This window comes from Vipera berus (assembly GCF_964194415.1).
Source record: "Vipera berus genome assembly, chromosome: 1".
Lineage (NCBI taxonomy): Eukaryota > Metazoa > Chordata > Lepidosauria > Squamata > Viperidae > Vipera > Vipera berus.
The window spans coordinates 10,492,589-10,514,088 of NC_138202.1; the positions used below are offsets into that span (position 1 = coordinate 10,492,589).

Consider the following 21,500-nt stretch of genomic DNA (forward strand, 5'->3'; position numbering starts at 1 on the left):
AGCATCCACAGAGTAATTAATTTTTTTTCATCAAGGGCATGGTATTATTGTACAACTATGTCTTCTTCTTCTTCTTCTTCTTCTTCTTCTTCTTCTTCTTCTTCCTCCTCCTCCTCCTCCTCCCCCTCCTTGCCCCTCCTCCTCCTCCCCCTCCTTCCTCCTCCTCCTCCTCCTCCTCCCCCCCTCCCTGGACTGTACTACAAACAACTCACCCACTTACAATCAGTAATGAATCAGTTACGAATCTTGGAACAATTGAGTAAAGTTCAAGTCCTTCCAGCCTAATTCCTGGCCTGCTGACTTCATGCTTTCTCTATTCCAGCTGTAGAACTTGGAATTTTCCACCTAATTTCCCCACTCTGGAATTGTGGGTGGGGGCTAGTCATCTTGCTATCGCAATCACCGAACAATTAAAAATCCTTGCGGATCTGGAGCTGATTATCCCGACTTCCAGCAGCCTTTCTCGTCTCTTCCTGCATCACCACATCTCTATTTCACAGGCCTTTCCCTCACGGCCTTGTGTTTTCACTCTGTGGGGCGGAGAGACGTGGAGATTTTTCATGGCACAATTTCAGGTCTTAACAAGGAATGTTACTGTCTTCTTTCCATCTTAAAACAAGAATTCCCCAGAATTCCCCAAATTCCCCAGAAACACAAAATAGGCTAAAAAAAATTACCTGTTTTTATTCATTACATAATCAATGGGACAGATATAAAGAAGGCAGCCTAGCCACGATTTTGCTAATTTTGACTTAATTTAAATGAACATTTCATTAAAAGTGTTATTAAACACCCTTAGTATGACGATCCCTCATGCATTTATAACGTTTCCCTTCTGTGGCATTAAAAAATGAGTATTCAGAGGCAATTGGGGCAGCGAGGCTGTTTGGGCCCTCAGGTTTTGCAATGCCATATAAGGAAGTTTAAGTTCTAAAGTTTAACCAAAGATGGATTTCGGCATCTTCGCCCAGCCCGAATCTTGCCCCACTGAACAGCAGAGGACAAATCTGCTTTCCATATGAAAGCCTTTCAGATATTTAAAGATTGCTATCATGTCTTTGCTTAAATCTGAACATCTGCGCCTAATGCCTCTTAAAAATAAAAAATCCAGCCTGGGTCTGCATTCAGGCGATGATGACATTGCAAAGAGTTCCTCTGTTTTCCTTTCATATTCCTATAAAAATTGGCTTGGCTGTAGGGAGATTCTCATATTTCAAGTAGCTTCTTAGCTGTGGTTAAGGTTGACAATTCCTGAACATTTCCCTTTTAAAAATGGATGACTGGGCATGTATTGATGTCCTTCCATACCTATTGATGTTGGGTTTTCTCCTCCCCAGATCTACGAACATCTAGAAACAAATGAAGTTATAATTAAAAGCCAGTATGGGTTTGTTAAAAACAGTTCATGCCAAACCAATCTTATTTTTTGACAAAGTGACTAAATTAGTAGACCAGCAAAATGCTGTGGACGTAGTATACTTAGGCTTCAGCAAGACATTCAAAAAGTAGACCGCAACCTGCTGCTTAGTTACCTAGAAAATTTTATTTATTTATTTATTTATTTATTGAATTTCTATACCGCCCTTCTCCCATAGGACTCAGGGCGGTGTACAGGGCGATAAAATACAACATACAAAAATTAAAAATAAATTAAATTAATTTAGCCCCAACAATAAATAGTTAAAAATAAACCCAAACCCTTAGTCCAGCCTGTTCAAACAACCAAGTCTTCAGGTCACGGCGGAAAGAGCGAAGGTCAGGAGCCATCCGGAGCTCAACAGGCAGTTGATTCCAAAGGGCTGGCGCGCCCACAGAGAATGCTCTCCCTCTGGGGGCCGCCAGCCGGCAATCCTTGACCGACGGCACCCTGAGGAGGCCTTCTCTGTGGGAGCGCACAGGACGAAGGGAAGTTGATGCCGGCAGCAGGTGCTCCCGTAGATAATCCGGACCCATGCCATTTAGGGCTTTATAGGTCATCACCAGCACCTTGAATCTCACCCGGAGGGCAACTGGAAGCCAATGCAGCTTGCGGAGGAGAGGTGTTACATGGGAGTATCGGGAGACCCCCATCACAACTCGCGCGGTCGCATTCTGCACCAATTGAAGCCTCCAAGTTGTCCTCAAGGGCAGCCCCATGTACAGAGCATTGCAGTAGTCTATCCGAGAGGTCACGAGCGCATGAGTGACTGTACGCAGGGCATCCCGGTCCAGATAGGGCTGCAACTGGCGCACCAGGCGAACCTGGGCAAAAGCCCCCCTGGCCACAGCTCCTACGTGGTCTTCCAAACTGAGCTGTGAGTCAAGGAGGATACCCAAGTTGCGAGCCCTATCTACGGGGGGTAACACCTCACCCCCCATAGTTAAAGATGGAATGAACTGAATATCCCGAGATGCCGGTACATACAACCACTCAGTCTTGTCGGGATTAAGCCGAAGCCTGTTCCTCCCCATCCAGACCCAGATAGACTAGAGGTCTCCAACCTTTCCAGGCTTGTGGCCCTGAGGGAAGGAGAGCAGTTTGAAAATTGGTGCTTACACACACACGCAAATGGGGCCATGCACACCAGTGCAGCACTAGCGGCCTTGTTTGCACATGCAGCATGCGCTGGTGCCATGCGCATGTGTGAATAGCCGTGCACCCCCATGGCAGCTAGTGGTCCCATTCACACATGTGCGAATGGGCCGTGCAACCTACCTGGTGTTAGTGGCCCTGTTCGTGCCTGCACAAACGTTTGAAAGTACACACACCATGCTGCCATTTTTAATTGCTTGACAAATTAGGCCAGTTCATCCTAAACATGGAAGGGTATCTCAAGATTGTGACTATTTCTATAAAGTACACCAAGCAATTTCAATATTCTAAGGAATTCTGTATAAAAATTATGTGATGTGATAATCCTCTTTGGGTGGCAATTACTTGCTTTCTAATAGAGTAACAATATCTAGCCCACGGGTAGGCAACCTTGGCTTTTATGAAGTCCACGAGTCATAAAAGAGCCAAGGTTGCCTACCCCTGATCCAATGTTTGCTTGTAGAAAGTCCTGGGGCATTCCCAGAGAAAAGTAAATCTAGAACAGAGTTACCAGCTCTGGACTACAAAATTCCAAATGACCACGAGGTGCAAATAAGCACTGCTGCCATCTAGTGATCATCCAGATTTTTATAACCCAAATACTGTAGACATAGAGAAAAAAAAATGTAGCCCACTGGCATCTCTTGTTGCTTTTACTGAGACACACTTCTGTTTAAGTTAGATAATGCTGGTGAGAACTTATTCACAGCCTCAAAGGTTTTTAGTCACGAAAGCAAACCTAACGCTTCTTACCATTAACAAAAAGGCTGTTTGGATCCAGGTTGTACCTCCCCATCTTGGTGAAATGGTTGGTCTCATTTACGAATTTCTGATATATATCGATTGGATCGAAAGGGGGGGCTGTAGCGACTTTATGATAACAGCACACACTGTGTACTCTAGTGCACTTTCCCTGATTTACAGATCTGAGAAGGAAAAGATCCAAATTAAGATATATTCACAACAGGTGTACAAATCTTGGAACTTAGCTGACAATCTGAGTATGAAAGGACTTCACGTTCAGCTCTGCTGTATTTCAGCAACCTATATCCTTGATTCTTTTCTTGACACTGCTTTGTATCATTTTTTTTCCTTCCCACACGTTTGACTATTTAGTGTGCCCCTCTTTATTTTCAAGCTCATTTCAACCAAACACTGAAGCAAAGAAATTGTTTTGGATGAAAATGAGGAACCGAGTTCTTTAGAAATTAGAATGGGGATAATAGTGACATGTAGAAAAATGGAACGGAAATAAACTATAGGTTCTCTGAAATGTGACAAGGTATTGTGAGATATCTATATTAGAATCCATTAATCCCCATAGAAGGATCCCTAAAAAATGTCCAACCCATATTCCTTACCTGACTGTTGATAAACGGCAGTTGATCAAATCAGGAGCAATGTAACTGTTTTTTAATATATTCTCCAGCTAGGCATAAAGAAAAAAAATGTAATTATTGCCAATACTAAAACACTATTGCTGACTATATTGTGAAAGTCCTATGCGGAAGAGCTATTGGATGCATTGGTCTTCTTACCAAATTAACAACGAATCGTTGTGTTGAGGTGAAAATCCTTGATGTGGGATTAGCCATCTGTGGTCTATAGACCAAATTGGTTGCAATGAAACTACGTATTTGTTGCTGGTACTAAAACTCTACTGCTGACTATTTTATGAAAATCTAATGTAGAAGTGCTACTTGGGTAAGTATGCTTTGTCTCCTCACCAATTTACTGAAGACTTCTTGTATTGAGCTGAAGAGCCTTGATGTGGGATTAGCCATCTGTGGTCTATAGACCAAATTGGTTGCAATGAAATTGACCTTAAAGCATTCAGTTGGCACTGGAAGTTTGGAAGTGGGAGAAACAGCTGGAAGAAGAATCATGGATGTCAGATTTGGAAACCACAACTGATAGCATATAATCACTATTTTGTATCTTGTAGTTCCTGTCATGAACATTGGGTTCAGTGGTGCATTACAGAAGTTTAAGAACAAGCATATGCCTTTCACAGTTTGAAAATTGGAGTGTCTTGAGGGACGACAGGAGACAGTAGGCACAGTCCAAACAATTCGTTTATTGGGCAGAGGTCCCGGGCGAGGCACTGCTGGGAATCCCCCGTATTTATAGTAAACAGGAACATCAACAACTTTGTTTAGAACCAATAAACAGGCGGGGTTCTCCCGCCTAACAACAACATCCAATAAGGAGGAGACCGGCTAAGGTAGGCGCGGCTGTCAGCGGCTTGTTGCCGGGGGCCAGCTGGCAGCTTTGACAGCTCCAGCTGGACTGCGCATGCGCGGTTAGCTTAGTTTGACAGCTGTCAGTGTACTGCGCATGCGCGGTGGTTTGACAGCTGTCAGAATCGGCCGGTTTGACAGCTGTCAGTGTACTGCGCATGCGTGGCAGTTTGACAGCTGTCAGAATCGGCTGCTTGCCGCGTCTGTGTGGGGGGGAATGCCGCGGCAGCCTTTTGACGGCTGTCAACGGCTGCCGGGGATTCCTTATAGGTGTGAGGGGAGAGTGTGTATCTTGCTGAGTATGTAACAAAAATAACTGTTAATCTTGATCTGCTATGCATCCAGAAAAGGTCAAGAAGGACGAGCAGGGGCTGTTGTGCAAAACAAAGTTTGACGGGTTAAGCCTTGAGAACAGAGGACTTCTTAGGACTATGGTAGCACTTTTCAAGAATGTAATGGGATACTGTACAGAAGAGCATGCATGGGCTGTCCCAGGATACAGAATAAATTCACAAGTTAGATTAATAATAATAATAATAATAATAATAATAATAATAATAATAATAATAATAATAATAATAATAATAATAATAATAATAATAATAATAATAATAATAATAATAATAATAATAATATAATTTCTATACCGCCCTTCTCCCGAAGGACTCAGGGCAGTGTACAGGGCAATACAATAAAATAAAAAGGTAAAGGTAAAGGTTCCCCCGCACATGCGTGCTAGTCGTTTCCGACTCTAGGGGCCGGTGCTCATCTCCGTTTCAAAGCCGAAGAGCCAGCGCTTGTCCGAGGACGTCTCCGTGGTCATGTGGCCGGCATGACTAGACGCCAAAGGCGCACGGAACGCTGTTACCTTCCCACCGGAGTGGTCCCTATTTTTCTACTTGCATTTTTACGTGCTTTCGAACTGCTAGGTTGGCAGAAGCTGGGACGAGTAACAGGCGCGCACTCTGTTACACGGCACTCGGGATTCGACCCACCAAACTGCCGACCTTCTGATCGACAAGCTCAGCGTCCTAAGCCACTGAGCCACCGCGTCCCCGAGCCACCGCGTCCCCCACAATAAAATACAACATACAAAAATTAAAAAATATTAAATATTACAGCCCAATTCAATACATTAATACAATAACATTAAAATACCCCTAAACCCATCAGACCAGGCCGGCTTGTTCATATAAATATGTTTTTAGGTCACGTCGGAAGGAGCGAAGGTCGGGAGCCATTCGGAGCTCCACCGGTAAACGGTCCCACAGGTCTGGCGCGCCCACAAAGAACGCCCTCCCCCTGGGGGCCGCCAGTCGACACTCTTTGACTGACGGCACCCTAAGGAGGCCCTCTCTGTGGGAGCGCACTGGACGAAGGGAAGTTGATGCCGGCCGCAGGTGCTCCCGTAAGTAACCCGGACCCATGCCATTTAGGGCTTTATAGGTCGTAACCAGCACCTTGAATCTTACCCGGAGGACAACCGGAAGCCAATGCAGCTCGCGGAGTAGAGGTGTTACATGGGAGTATCGGGACATCCCCACCACAACTCGCGCGGCCGCATTCTGCACCAGTTGGAGCCTCCGAGTAGTCTTCAAGGGCAGCCCCATGTAGAGAGCATTGCAGTAGTCCAAACGGGAGGTCACGAGTGCATGAGTGACTGTGCACAAGGCATCCCGGTCCAGATAGGGCCGCAACTGGTGCACCAGGCGAACCTGGGCGAAGGCCCCCCTAGTCACAGCTCCTATATGATCTTCCAAAGAGAGCTGTGAGTCTAGGAGGACACCCAAGTTGCGAGCCCTATCTGCGTGGGGTAATATCTCACCCCCCATAGTTAACGGTGGAACAATCTGAATTTCCCGAGACGCCGGCACACACAGCCACTCAGTCTTGTCAGGGTTGAGCCGAAGCCTGTTCCTCCCCATCCAGACCCGAACCGCCTCCAGGCATCGGGACATCACATTGAGGGCATCACTGGGGTGGTTTGGGGTAGAAATAAAAATCTGGGTATCATCCGCATATTGATGATACCCAACCCCAAAACCACAAATGATCTCACCCAGCGGCTTCATATAGATGTTGAACAGGAGAGGCGAGAGGACCGACCCCTGAGGGACTCCACAAATGAGAGGCCTCGAGGCCGACCTCTGCCCTCCTGCCAACACTGACTGCGAACGTCCCAGGAGGTAGGAGGAGAACCACCGTAAGACGGTGCCTCCCACTCCCAATCCCTGAAGACGCCGCAGCAGGATACCATGGTCGATGGTATCAAAAGCTGCTGAGAGGTCTAACAGGACTAGGACAGAGGAGCAACCCCTGTCCCGAGCCCGCCAGAGATCATTCACCAGCGCGACCAATGCCGTCTCTGTGCTGTACCCGGGCCTGAAGCCCGATTGGTACGGGTCTAGATAATCAGCTTCCTCCAGGAACAAAGGAAGCTGCTGCGCCACCACACTCTCGACAACCTTCGCAAGAAAGCGAAGGTTGGAGACCGGACGATAGTTGTTTAACACAGCTGGGTCCAGGGCAGGCTTCTTGAGGAGGGGTCTCACCACCGCCTCCTTCAAGGTGGCAGGAAAACTACCCTCGCTCAAAGAAGCAGTTATCACTGCCTGGAGCCAGCCTCGTGTCCCCTCCCAAGCCGAATATACCAGCCAGGAGGGGCACGGGTCCAATAAACACGTGGTGGAGCTCAGCCTCCCCATAATCCTGTCCACCTCTTCTGGAGTCACAAGATCAATTGTGCGGTGTTACAGAACTGTTCCTAATGGTCAGAATCAGAGTTGGAATGTCAGAAATCAGTATCCCTTCTCTGTTTCAAGATCTTTACTGAATAGACCACCTTGGAAATTGACATGGTGCACTGGTTGACACCTTTTACTGTCTGGAAACTCATCTCAATATTTAACTTGCCTCTACATCCTTGCGGTTTCCCCCTGTTTGTGTCAAACAACCACTAGGTCATACTGCTTTACTTGCTCTGCAATTGGTATATTTGCGATAAAGTTGGACATCTTAGATTGTGTACCATACTTGGATTCCGTGGCTCAAGAAACCTCTATAAAGGTGTACTTACTGGTCGCAGGTGATCGTTCATGATAATCTGAAATGGAAACACAGTTGTAAAAATGGAAAGAGAGTTACAAAAGAAGAGAACAATGATATGGGAAGTCACTCTCAAGCTCTCCACCATGAGAAAAAAAATACGATAAAGTCCTCCTACATACTTCCAACTACCCCATCTCAACGACTCTCAGATAGTAGGGTTGTGAATTATCCTGAAGGTCCCCAAATAGCAGCAGTCTTTAGTTTAAGTAGGCCTTGTGACTAACTCTATATAAAGTGTCCACCTAGTCCAATGATTGCTTGTAAGGAGGTCCTGGGACAGCATCAGACAAAAATCATCGAGAAGAACAGAACCAGCAAGTCTGGACTGCAAAATTCCAAATGACCAAGACGGCTTAATAAACACTGTTGTTTAAACTACTGGTCATCTGAATTTTTGTAGCCTGAATTTGGTAAAGCTAAAGAAAGCCTTGTAGCCCTCTGGCACTTCTCCTTTGTGTCACAGAGAAGAGCTATCACTTAAGTCAGATACCAGTAACGCTGGTCAGAACCGATTCAATGCCGGCCAACCTCATAACCCAGTGATGGCGAATCTTTTAGAGACCGAGTGCCCAAACTGCAACCCAAAACCCACTTATCCATCGCTGGGTGCCAGGTGGGTGTGGCCCACTGGGTGGGCGTGGCTGTGGTGGTCATGGCAGATTGGGTGGGTGTGGCCAAGGTGGGCATGGTCACGTCAATGTTGCTCGTGGAGAGGGACGCCTGTGGGGGGTGGGCAGGGATGGAGGAGATCCAGGGGGTCTCTGGCAGGTGGGTTGGTAGGCAGGAGGCTCGTCCTGCAGGGTGAAGCGAGGCAGGGTGGGGGTGCCATTGCCATGGGGCAAGGCAAGGGCCGGGGCGGCTGCTGCCTGACACCACCAGCCCCCGCACACAGAGGCCAGTGAGCGCGAGGGGGCCGACAGTGTCCGTCAGCATCCACAGCCTGCCAGCCCCTCGACCGGCGCACTCTGGGGCTCCGCAGCCCGCCATCAGCAGTTCAGAGAAGCCGCCTCTGAGCTGGATGGCCGGCCGACAGCTGAGGAGGCGATGCAGTGGGTTTCGCCCAAGAAAAGGAGAGCATGCGAGACCAGGAGGGACGGGATGGGGGGAGGGAAACCAGCCCCTGCCAGGATGCATCTGACCACGTGGGACCTCGGTGAGTTAGTGGGCGGCTGCTTGAGGAGGGATGGTTGCCATCTTCGGGGCATGGTAAGCGTGCCCACAGAGAGGGCTCTGAGTGCCGCCTCTGGCACGCATGCCATAGGTTCGCCACCACTGTCATAACCTCTTTAGCCGTGAAAGCAATCTCTGCTTCTTACCATTAACAAAAAGGCTGTTTGGGTCCAGGCGGTACCTCTCCATCTTGGTGAAACCGTTGGTCTCATATAGGAATTTGTGATATATGTTCACTCGATCAAAAGGGGGCGCTGTGGCAGTTTTATGGTAGCAGCAGACACTGTCCACTCCGGTGTTCTTGCCCTGATTCACAGGTCTGAGAATGAAAAGACACAACTTGAGACAGATTCAGAGAAGCCGTAGAGGACTTTGGATGATTTCACAGAGGTAAGGCTTGGAAGTTTTCAGACAGTATTTTTAATCTGGTGTTTTTAAATTTTAAATTCCACTTCAAACCTGATTTTGGGAAGGCATGGAGGAAGCTAACCATGGAGCCTCCAACACAGTGGTAGGAAATGAATATTGAAGCAAAGAAATGTTTTTGGATGAAGATGTGGAAAGGAGACTTTTAGAGATTTTTATATAAATGTGATGTGTTACAGACTGAAAGTGAAACAAACTATGGGTTCTCTCAAATACAGAAAATGTTGAGAGAAGTCATCCCCATAACGGGGCATTTAGATATCACGAAAAAAATCTCCACCCCATATTACTTACCTTAACGTTGATAATCTACAGTTGATCAACTCAGGACCAATGTTGTTGGTGTTCAATATCTGTCCCAGCTAGGTTTAAAGGAAAAACTACGTATTTGTTGCTGGTACTAAAACTCTACTGCTGACTATTTTATGAAAATCTAATGTAGAAGTGCTACTTGGGTAAGTATGCTTTGTCTCCTCACCAATTTACTGAAGACTTTTTGTATTGAGCTGAAGAGCTTTGACTTGGGATTATCCATCTGTGGCCTATAGATCAAATTGGTTCCAATGAAGTTGACCGTAAAGCATTCGGTTGGCACTGGAGGTTTGGAAGTGGGAGAAACAGCTGGAAGAGGAATCATGGATGTCAGATATGGAAACCAGAACTGCTAGTAAGCAACCTGTTAGAACAGACATGTCAAACACAAGGCCCGGGGGCCAGATCCGGCCCGCGAAGTGGTTTCATGTGGCCCGCAAAGCCATCCTGGAAACATTGAGGGAACGGCCCCCTCTGCCTTGGCTTTGGCCCAGAGACCCTCCTTCTGCCAGAGACCCTCAGATCTGTCCCACTCCTGCCCAGGCCCCCATAGGCACCCTTGATGCCAACGATGTAGAGCTGGCCACGCCCACCCAGTAGGCCATGCCCACCCTGGCCATACCCACCCAGCCCCCTGAGGGCAACCGTAATGCTGATGCAGCCTTCAATGAAATTGAGTTTGACACCCCTGTGTTAGAAGGTGCTAATTTTCTACAGTTGCACAAAAATGCGGACATTGTGGAATGAATCGCATATAGACAGTGGGTGCTTACTTGTCCCTCCCCTCTTTATCAGGAAAGCAGATCTTGTTTGTATTGGGCTGTAACACAACGCTTAATTTACTGCTTTGTGAAGTCAACACTTTGGGGGGGGGTTGCGTTTTTTAAAGATCACTTCCTCCAAATTTCTTGCAGACCTTTGAATACACCGAAGCATCATTTCCCAGTGCAATTTTTTTTGTTGTTGAATTCAGAATAGTAATTTTCTTTCGAGCAGACTGCATGGCAAAAGATAAAACTCATTTTTTATCGACAGGTGGTCCTCGACTCAACGACCACAATTGAGCCCAAAATTTCTGTGACTAAGCCAGACAGCTTTGCCCCATTTGACAACCTTTCTTGCCCCAGTTGTTAAGTGAGTCACTGCACGGTTGTTAAAACAAACCCGGCTCCCCCATTGACTTTGCTTGTCAGAAGGTCGCAAAAGGGGAATCATGTGACCACAGGACGCAGTGACTGTCATAAATATGAGTCAGTTGCTAAGCATCTGAATTTTGATCACCTGACCGTGGGGATGCTGCAATGATTGTAAGTGTGAAAAATGGTCATAAGTGTCCCTTTTTTCAGTGCTGTTGTAACTTTGAACGGTCTCTAAACAAACTGTTGTATAGGACTCCCTGTACATTTACAAGGATGTTATTTTCAAGTAAAGCCGACTTCCCACTTGCTCATTCCCCCAAACTCCCTGTGAATCCTCTCTCTCTCTCTCTCTCTCTCTCTCTCTCTCTCTCTCTCTCTCTCTCTCTCTCTCTCTCTCTCTCTCTCTCTCTCCAATTAATTCAAACAATGACTTTAAACCACAAAGAAATCAAAAGTAACTTTGAAAATATAAATCAATCTATTTCTAAGTTAACTCTACAACAACAAAAATTCCCAGAAAACAACAGAGGAGCAGAAAAAAATAGATAAATGGATATAGAATGGAGAATACAGACTTAAAGGTGGAATTTAACAAAACAAGGAAACATGATTTAATCCTAGCGGAAAAAAATTCACCAGAATTGGACAACACAGCTTATCCCTTAACACTACAAAATAAATCTGAGGACAAGAAAACATTGGATAAAATGGACTGTAGAGATGTCAGGAACATCGGAGAAAAAGGAAATGATAAGAGAAGCGGAGAGAAAGAAAAAGATTTTCAACAAACGTGGAAAGGCAGAAGCTCCATACAAAGACACTTCACTTGATTTACTTTTTTATATCTACAGCAACATTTATGAACATACGGAAAACCTTTTGATTCAGCAAAATACATTGATTAAGAATGATAGTGGGCAAAGGAAAAAGACTAAAGTGGAAACCAAGAAAATAGATGATGGGACTTACCAGAGAGAATACTTTAAAAAGAAACATTTGTTTGAATATGGTTAAAGCAATAGAAATGTTTTGGAATATATGTCATTCTAAGAGGGATGAATTCCCTAGATAATATAGTATGCTTTTTTCCTTTTTTTGGTTCTCTTTCTTGATATGAGTAATATAAAAAAGTTGAAATGACTTAGATAAAGGAAATGTTTTAGATACTAAAATGTGATTGAATTTAAGAAAATTATAATGGATAAAAGTGTTTTGAATAAGAGTTAAAGGACTAGATGAGTAGATGTATTAAATGGAATGTTTAAAGATTAAATGTATTTTTAATTATGGTTAAAAAGAATAAGAAATTTAGGAAATAAATATATATTAACTTAGGAGTAGTATGTTATTTTTTATGTTTCTTCACTCTTGCTCTCCTTTTTTTCATTGTTTTATCTGTTCCTTAAGAAATGTAAAAGTATGAGATGGTTCATATGGAAAAATAGAGTTAAATTTTTAAATGTAATTAATTTTTGAGAAAATCTTAGCCAGTAAGAATACCTAGAATTTGGTGGGAGAAACAAATTAAAATAAGGACTGTAACAGGATCTATGATAAGGCAACCAGAATGATTGGATAGAAAAGAAATATTATATTAATGTGATTATTATTTTTAGGAATATTGGGGAAAAATTATATATTTAATTGTTATCTATCAAAACAATAAGAATTTTATTAATTCAATGTTTTCAAAAGTGGATATTTTGGGAAAAAGAGGAAATCAACTAAAACCATTATGTGGATTATGGATTATAGAAATCAATGGTTAATGGTTGTTTTACAAATGTAACCCAGACAACACACTGCTCACCAATTATTGTGATTTATGTTTTTTTTAAAAAAATCAATAAAATATATTACCAAAAAAAAGGAGAGGGAGTGGGAGACAGAGACAGAGAGAAGAAAATAGAGATGGGACATATTTTACAGGGAGAAAAGAATTTGCTTGCTTCAGACCTCCTAAAGATGATGATTTTATTAGAGTAGATTTTTTTTAATCCTATTCTTATTACTTTACAAATAACTCAAGGCAGCAAACATACATAAAACTTCTTCTTTCTCCTATTTTCTCCACAACAACTCTTGTTTTGTGCCTAAGGAGGGATTAGTACTCATAATCTCTTGGCTTCTGTAATGCCTTAAACATTACACCAAACTGTCTATCATGATGATGATGATGATGTATTTAATTTCTATGCTGCCCATCTCATGTAAGCAACTCTGGGTGGCTCAGTGCACTCTACTTGTAGAAGAGTAACAGCAGGTTCTAAATTAGCAAGATGGTGGACCGAGTCTCACAATGTGGCAAAATTCAATTCTGTGGAACATTAACACAGATAAAAAAAGAGATGAGGCTCGCATTGTGATTCTCCATCTGCTGTCTTGCCAATTTTGACATGTGCACCCGTACACTGATGCTACTGAAAAATAGGCAGCTGATGGGCAGATCTGGAATTATGATCAGAATGGAAAAAGCTTCCAAATTATAAAGTGGCTGCTACAGCAGTTGTGACCATCCCGAAAACATTCCCTGAGCAGAAGACAAACTGATAAGGTGCCTCCCACCCCAATAACTTTTCTAATTTTTTTTCCTAAGCAAACTCCCTAGAAGAGAGGGCTTATCTTTAGAGTGGCAATGTGATAACCTCCCGTTTATTATTTCTTATTCATTAGCATGTGAAAATCAAGCAGAAAAGGGGGAAAAACCCCACATGGTCCTAAGTAGCATTACATTTCTGTTTAGCTTAGAGAGAGATTCTGGGGCATGAGTATTTGTGAGGTAGGGGTAAAAATTGTCAAGGTAATTATGATTTAGTAGCTGACCAGCAGAAGTGATATATCGAGAATGAGTCAGCAGAGTATTTGGGGGTAGTATCCCTTTAAGAGACTGTGTCTGAGGAGAATAGCAGTTGGAACCTGTTTGCTCACTTCAACCCTTTGAATATAACTATCTTTTATTCTGGGTGCTCCCTGAATATTGTTGTTTCATGTTGTATATTAAGCCACAGTTCTTTTAACACACCACAGTCAGATGTTTATGCTCCTGTGTTCTCACAAGAAGAAAATAAGAAAAAGGCTATATTTTTAAACAACATAGTCAAACTGATGAAGTCCCACTTCTTTTAATCTGTGAATGTGTGAAAATAGGCATGGTTGATTCCCCCCACCCATGGATGTCCCTAATCATAGGGAGATATGCCAACGAGATAAAAAAGAAAAATGCATCCTTGTTCTTTTTCAGCCTCTCTACCTGCCTTCCCACCACAATAAAATTGGCTCTTCTAATGTTCACAAAGGTAACATTGTTAGTAATTAAAACTTTGGAAACTACAACATGGACCATTTTGTTTCAAAAACTTCCATTCAAATTCCTCTCCACCACCGAAGACACAAAATCAGTACATATTTCTATAAGTGCCCCTATGTGCATAATTGGCAATGAATTCAATTCAATCAGAATAGAGCTGGAAGGGACCTTGGAGGTCTTCTAGTCTAACCCCCTGCTCAAGCAGGAGACAGGCATGTGAAACCTGCAGCATTACGTGACGTTGCGTGACATATCGGGACTTTTTCCCCATTGCAGGCAATGGGGTGGGCCCGGTTTCGGTGTGACGCATCTGGCCCAAGGGGCCGGCAGTTTGACATGCCTGCTCTATACCATTTGAGACAAGTGACTGTCCAGTCTCTTCATAAAAGCCTCCAGTGTTGGAGCACCCACAACTTCTGGAGGCAAGCTGTTCCACTGGCTAATTGTTCTAACTGTTAGGCAGTTTCTCCTTAATTCCAGATTGCTTCTCTCCTTGATTAGTTTCCATTCATTGCTTCTTGTTCTGGAATATTCCAATACTGGAATATTGCTATCATGTCATCCCTAGTCCTTCTTTTTTCTAGACTAGCCATGAATTTTCCCTGGGGTCTGCATTCTAATGTACTCATTTTTCATTGCAAATTTTAGTGAAGAAAATGTTGAACACCAGTTCATCTATTTATAATTTTGGAAGTGCAAAGGATGATTGTTTAATTAAATGCATTAAATAATTGCACTCCAACAAACCTATTTGATTTGGCCAATACAAATTGGGTCTGTTCTTGTTAAAAAGGAACTACAAAAACATCTGTATATTAGTGGACTCCAAAAGTGGTAATGCAACACCCTAGAACTATGCAAGACAACTCACTGGAGTGCAGGAAGAAAATATTGGGACATCTATTTAATTATTTTTATTTAAAAAAATAAACTGTAGTAATGCTTAGTATATTGAACGTACACAATAGAATACATGTATATTTGGAGATATATTTCACAAGGTGTTATGTCAGTAGCTTTGTTGCAAACATGTAAGTAGCTGGTTGCAAAGAAGGTTCCTTGAAGCGGGAGATTCTGGTGCAACTATTGGTTAAAGTTGTAAAGGCGGGAAAACCCGGACTTGTGATTGGATACAGTTTAAACAGCTCTAGTATAAAAGCCAGAGTTATTGTGACAGTTGACAGTTGACATATGTGTATTGAATAAACCATTTTGCTGTTAACCTCTCTGAGTCATTCGTCTGCCTGAACCAAACAACTGGCGACGAAGGTGGGATAGACGGCGGACTAGAGAAGGACCAGCGGAACAGCTGCGCGTAAGGCGGCAAATTTAAAAAGAATTCACAGTCAACCACAAGCAGCCGCGGCGGAATCAACAATCCCCCGAATGGCGCAAATTGGGTCCTTAAAAGAATTCGATCCAAACTTCCCAGAGGACTGGGAAGAATATGTGGGACAGGTCGAAGGGTTTTTGCTCGTTAACGGCATAACCGATGACCGAAAAAAGGCGGCTGCCTTACTAACCATTTGCGGCACACCAGTGTATCGGGTTGCTGTGGGACTTTGTCAACCACTGCCGGTTTCTAGCGTTCCGTATGCCGATTTATTGGCCAAATTAAAAGTACACTTTACGCCAAGGAGATCAGAACTCTTTTGGCGGCGCATTTTCGAAAAACGGAATCAGAGACCGGGCGAGTCAATTCAAAAATTCGTTGCTGCAGTCAGAGAAGCAGCAGTACGTTGCAAGTATGACAACTTAGAGATAAGAATTCGGGACAGAGTGGTGCTGGGCTTGCGAGATGAGCAGCTACAAAACAGAATTATCGCTAAGCCCACCGGTGACTTGCAAGAAGTACTCGACGAACTCTTGACTTATGAATCCACCGGGTATCGCGACCCCCCCCGAAATAGCATGGCCGCGTCTGCCGAAATAAATCAAGAAGGCCTTGTGGACTGCGGGGAGGTGGACCAACAATGGGAAGCCGACATCGCCGAAGTCACCAGACGGTTCGGAAAAATGGCGGCAAAACCATCCCGAAGCGACGGGCCGGAACCGAGTCGTCGATTCCAACCGACAACATCACAACGACAAACAACAACAACCCAACGACAACTGAGAGACACTGCAACGAGACCGCGCGACAACGACAATAGATGTGGTAGCTGTGGGGGCAATCATCCCCGAGCAACTTGCAGATTCCGTACTGCCAGATGCAGATTGTGCGGGAAGACCGGCCACATTCAAGCCATTTGCAGGGGTCGTGCACGCGACAATCGCCTACACGAAGTCGACGTTTGGCCCGAAGGTAAGGTAACCACTTACTATAGTGGCAAAGAGACCCCTAGACTGTGGGCTCAATACCCGAACCGCGGGGAGGTGGCGCGAGTCAATCACAGAGTCAATCACAGTAGGAAGGAAAAAATTAACAAAATTGTGGGATCAAAATTAAAAATTGTAGTCCAATTGCAAGGAATTCCTTGCAAAATGGAAATCGATTCTGGGGCCTCAGTGTCCATAATATCCAGTGAAACCCTTAAAAAGATTGAACAAAAAAGTGGCAGAAAGATTCCACTCAGTTCAACCAAAATCCAATTGACCGACTTCCAAAAAACCCCAATAAAAATTAAAGGAAAAATTACCCTTAGAGTTAAATATAAGGGGTTTAATGGAACACTAGATTTAATAGTTACAGAAGGCCATAGAACTAGTTTAATAGGCCTTAACTGGTTCCCCGCCCTGGGAATTTGGATAGGGGGAATAAACACAGTTATTAATAATAAGACCCTCAAATCAGTCTGTGATGAATTCGCAGACGTATTTGATGGGTCTTTGGGTAAATATAAAGGGCCCCCAATTAATTTTAATTTAGACCCGTCGGTTAAACCCATCAGGCTTAAGGCCCGAAGGGTGCCTTTCGCCCTTAAGCAAAAAATCGAGGCCGAGCTCGATAAGCTTGTAGGCCAAGGCGTCCTAGAACCGGTCGAGGGTGGTTTGTGGGAAACGCCGATCGTCACACCCCTTAAACCTAATGGGGATGTGAGGATCTGCGCTGACTACAAGGCCACCCTGAACCTCGGAATGAAAAAACATGCTTACCCGGTCCCGACGGTGAAGCAGGTCCTCGCCACGATACAGGACGGCGCCATATTTGCCAAGTTAGACTTGGCGCAGGCGTACTTGCAACTTACTGTTTCCAGGGAGGCTGCTGAAGCTCAAACTATTGTTACCCACAAGGGGGCGTTCCGAGTCCACAGACTGCAATTTGGTATTGCAGCAGCTCCAGGCATCTTCCAGGAGGTGATGGAGAGGACCTTAAAGGGCATACCTGGTGTATGCCCTTATTTTGATGATGTTCTAATAGCTGGAAGAAATGAAGAAATATTAGCTGAACGTCTGGAACAGGTATTGGGAAGATTTAGGGGGGCTGGACTTAAATTAAAAAAGGATAAATGCTGTATTGGGGTTAAATCCACAGAATTTTTAGGATTTAGGATAGATAAAGATGGAATTCATCCTACACCAGAAAAAATTAAGGCAATTAAATTGGCACCAGAACCAAAAAACAAGGCTGAATTACAAGCCTTTTTAGGATTAGTTAACTTTTATCACACATTCGTGCCTCATAAAGCTGCCATAGCAGAACCACTACATAGACTTTTAGATAAAAAAAACCCATGGCAGTGGCATGATAAACATAGAGTCAGTTTTCAAACATTAAAAGATATTCTTTCAAGCCAATCCACAGTAACTCATTTTATTGAGAATAAACCAATCTATTTAGCTTGTGATGCTTCACCTTATGGTGTGGGGGCTGTTATCAGCCACTTGGATAGTCAAGGTATTCAAAAGCCAATTGCATACTATTCCAGGACGCTTACCAAAGCCGAACGGAATTATGCACAGATTGATAGAGAAGCATTAGCAATCGTGGCAGGAGTAAAAAAGTTCCATGATTACCTTTATGGTAGGAACTTTACCATACTCACTGACCACAAACCATTATTGGGACTGTTTACCACCGATAAACAGACACCCCAAATAATGTCTCCCAGGATGCTGAGGTGGTCAATTTTCCTCTCAGCATATTCATTCTCACTTCAACATAGACCAGGTAAGGAAATGGGCCATGCAGATGCCCTTAGCAGACTGCCCTTAAGCAACACAGAGGAGGACCCTGCTCCAGTGGGACAAATTATGTCATTACAGGAAATTCCTGATTGCCCTTTAACTGCAAAAGAAATAGCTGAGGCTACTAAAAAAGACCTTATCCTCAAAAGGATCATGGCCTGGGTCCTCAGTGGGTGGCCTAGTACTAACCCTGATGCCAAGTACATTCCATATTTTAGGAGGAAGAATGAACTATCATCCCATTTGGGATGTATATTGTAGGGCAACCGTGTTGTCATTCCTGAACTCCACAGATCTATAGTTTTATCAGAATTACATGAGGGTCACCCTGGAATAGTACGTATGAAGGCATTAGCTAGAAGTCACTTGTGGTGGCCAGGACTTGATAAAGACATTGAAGAATGTGTTTCAGGATGTTATTTGTGTCAGCGATCTAGACCTGAGCTGCCACACACTCACACTCATAAGTGGGAATTGGCCAGGAATCCTTGGTCTAGGATTCATATTGATTTTGCTGGACCTTTTCAAGGTTTAACCTTCCTAGTTGTGGTGGACAGTTTCTCTAGGTGGCTAGAGGTAGTGCCTGTCAGTTCAATGACATCTGGTAGAACAATACAGGTCTTAAGGGGCCTCTTTGCCACTCATGGGTTACCTGATGTGATTGTATCGGATAATGGGCCACAATTCACCTCTGTTGAATTTCAGGACTTCCTCAGGGCCAACTCGATTAGGCATGCAACATCAGCACCCTTCCACCCGTCCACCAATGGCTTGGCTGAACGCAACGTGAGAACCACCAAAGACGCCTTGAGGCGAATCATCCGTGGCGATTGGCACCAAAGACTGGCAGACTTTTTGCTGACCCAGCACACAACCCCTTGCACGGCTACTGGGAAAAGCCCGGCGGAAATGAGGTGGGGCAAACGGCTAACCACCAAACTGGACAGGCTACATCCTGACAAACTACCCTCAAGTGCTGAACCGGACATTCCAAACAGATCATTCAAAATTGGAGACTTAGTCTGGGCCAGAAACTATGGACAGGGGGACAAATGGGTCCCGGGGGTGGTCACTGACATAATGGGGCCGTTGTCTTACACCATTGAGGGGGAAGGGAATAGAATAAGTAAAAGACACATAGATCAGCTAAGGAAGAGAGTTATTGGAAGTATGCCAGTAGATGGGGGTCAAAGCGTACACGGGGGGAACACTGCATCTTGGTGTAATCATAACAACCTGCCGGTTAGCGGGGAAGCGGAAATTCAAACCAGTGTGTCCACAGCTAACCCACAACACGGCCAAATTGACTGGGAGCTGTCCTCTTTGAGCAGGCCTGCAATAGCTGAGCATCAACATCAAACACAACAACAATCACAGCCTGTTAGTAGAGAAGCGTCAGAGCCTGTAATTCAAGAGTCCAGACCCATAAATATAAGCCAGCCTAGCAGACAGTCAGCTAGCAATGACTTAAGTAACCAAACCAATAGATATCCATCTAGGGTCCATAGGCCACCCAAATACTTGAGAGATTACGTCAATAAATAACATCAACTGGGGGGGAAGGGGTGTTATGTCAGTAGCTTTGTTGCAAACATGTAAGTAGCTGGTTGCAAAGAAGGTTCCTTGAAGCGGGAGATTCTGGTGCAACTATTGGTTAAAGTTGTAAAGGCGGGAAAACCCGGACTTGTGATTGGATACAGTTTAAACAGCTCTAGTATAAAAGCCAGAGTTATTGTGACAGTTGACAGTTGACATATGTGTATTGAATAAACCATTTTGCTGTTAACCTCTCTGAGTCATTCGTCTGCCTGAACCAAACACAAGGTATATATATACTATGTATATTTCATACATACGTTAGTACAGTAGTACATTTATACAATTTATAAATAAATACATTTAATATTTTGAAGTACAAGCTCTCTCTTTTTTGTACTGATAAATGTGAGCAGTGATAAAAAAATTAAAAACACTTCACTATTTAACTATCAGGTTCAGATTTCAGGCTGATAATTGATCCTGTCCCTGAATAACTGCTATTTCACTGTGGTGACTGGAGCAGAACAAATCTACATAGATTAGATTACATAATCTATCATCAGAGTTCTGTGGTCTGAACAGAATGCAGAGATTTCCTCTAAGGAGAATTTTAAAATCTGTCTTTTTTAAAAAAATGCCAAGCAATATAAGAAGAGTACATTAAACCATTTAGATTTTAGTGGCAGGAATGCCACATGCTTTTTAGTTTTCAGCACCTGCCAATGCTTCCTTTCCTCTCCATAATCACATTTGTGTCTTAGTAGAAATATTTAATTATATCCCTTCCAAATGAAAGGAGAGGGCTGGCTTGGTATAGTGGTTAAAGTCACCGGGCTAGAAACCAGCATATGCTGAGTTCTCGTCCTGTTTTAAGCATAGAAACCACCTCTGGGTCCCTTATTCCCTTTCAGCCCTAGGAAGAAGATGGCAATGGTCAACCACTGCCAGCTGTGTAGATTTATCCATGTAGTTGCCAGGAGTTAAGACTGACATAAAGGCACCACAGACAGAGTTGTGGGGGGGAAAGAGAGTGTCAACTACATAGTCCTGGAAATTGGCGCCCAGTATCTTCAGGATAGGCCACTTCTATTGCTCAAGAACAAAACCTTTGGAAGAAAAAGAAGAAGAAGACCTACCTGAAATCCATATATGGAAACAAAGCATCAAGAGGAAAAAGATGTTCCTGAGACAATATTGAACCGAGTGAAGTTTCCAGTCCATGGTTCTTGCCTCAAGGCCAGCTTTTCAACTTGTGCCCGTCTGCTATTGAAACTGGGTGCCAACTGTGGCACGTGGGGCTAATTCTGGAGAAGGCAAATCTATTAGCTTAACAAGCTGACACACCCTGGGCAGAAGCATTAATCAATCGCTCAGCCAAGCCCTTAAGTGAAAGGATTTCATAATGTTGCACAGAACTTTCATGAAGGATCGGCCTCTACAAACAAGTAAGAGGAAAAGAAAAGAAGAATTAAAATATGAGAAATGTCATGCTAATGAAACTGGGACTCCTGGCCCATTTGCAGTGTTCACTAGTGAAAAAGCAACATGAACCATTCAGC

The 21,500-nt window shown here is 43.9% G+C and overlaps 1 protein-coding gene across 2 annotated transcripts; it reads right to left on the minus strand.

Moving 5' to 3' along the window:
- Window positions 1-711: 711 nt before the first annotated feature.
- Window positions 712-21,224, minus strand: LOC308674495 (mucin-16-like). Of its 2 annotated transcripts, XM_081339007.1 has the most exons (9): window positions 21,078-21,224; window positions 9,995-10,137; window positions 9,811-9,878; window positions 9,237-9,409; window positions 7,889-7,915; window positions 4,300-4,442; window positions 3,934-4,001; window positions 3,326-3,498; window positions 712-1,349 (listed from the first exon to the last, which is right to left on the minus strand). In XM_081339007.1, the coding sequence occupies exons 1-9, from the start codon at window positions 21,160-21,162 to the stop codon at window positions 1,309-1,311; spliced, it is 921 nt and encodes a 306-aa protein (XP_081195133.1). In that variant the 5' UTR covers window positions 21,163-21,224; the 3' UTR covers window positions 712-1,308. The 2 variants fall into 2 exon arrangements, with proteins under 2 accessions (XP_081195133.1, XP_081195134.1); XM_081339008.1 differs by lacking the exon at window positions 3,326-3,498.
- Between the last annotated feature and the right edge of the window lie 276 nt (window positions 21,225-21,500).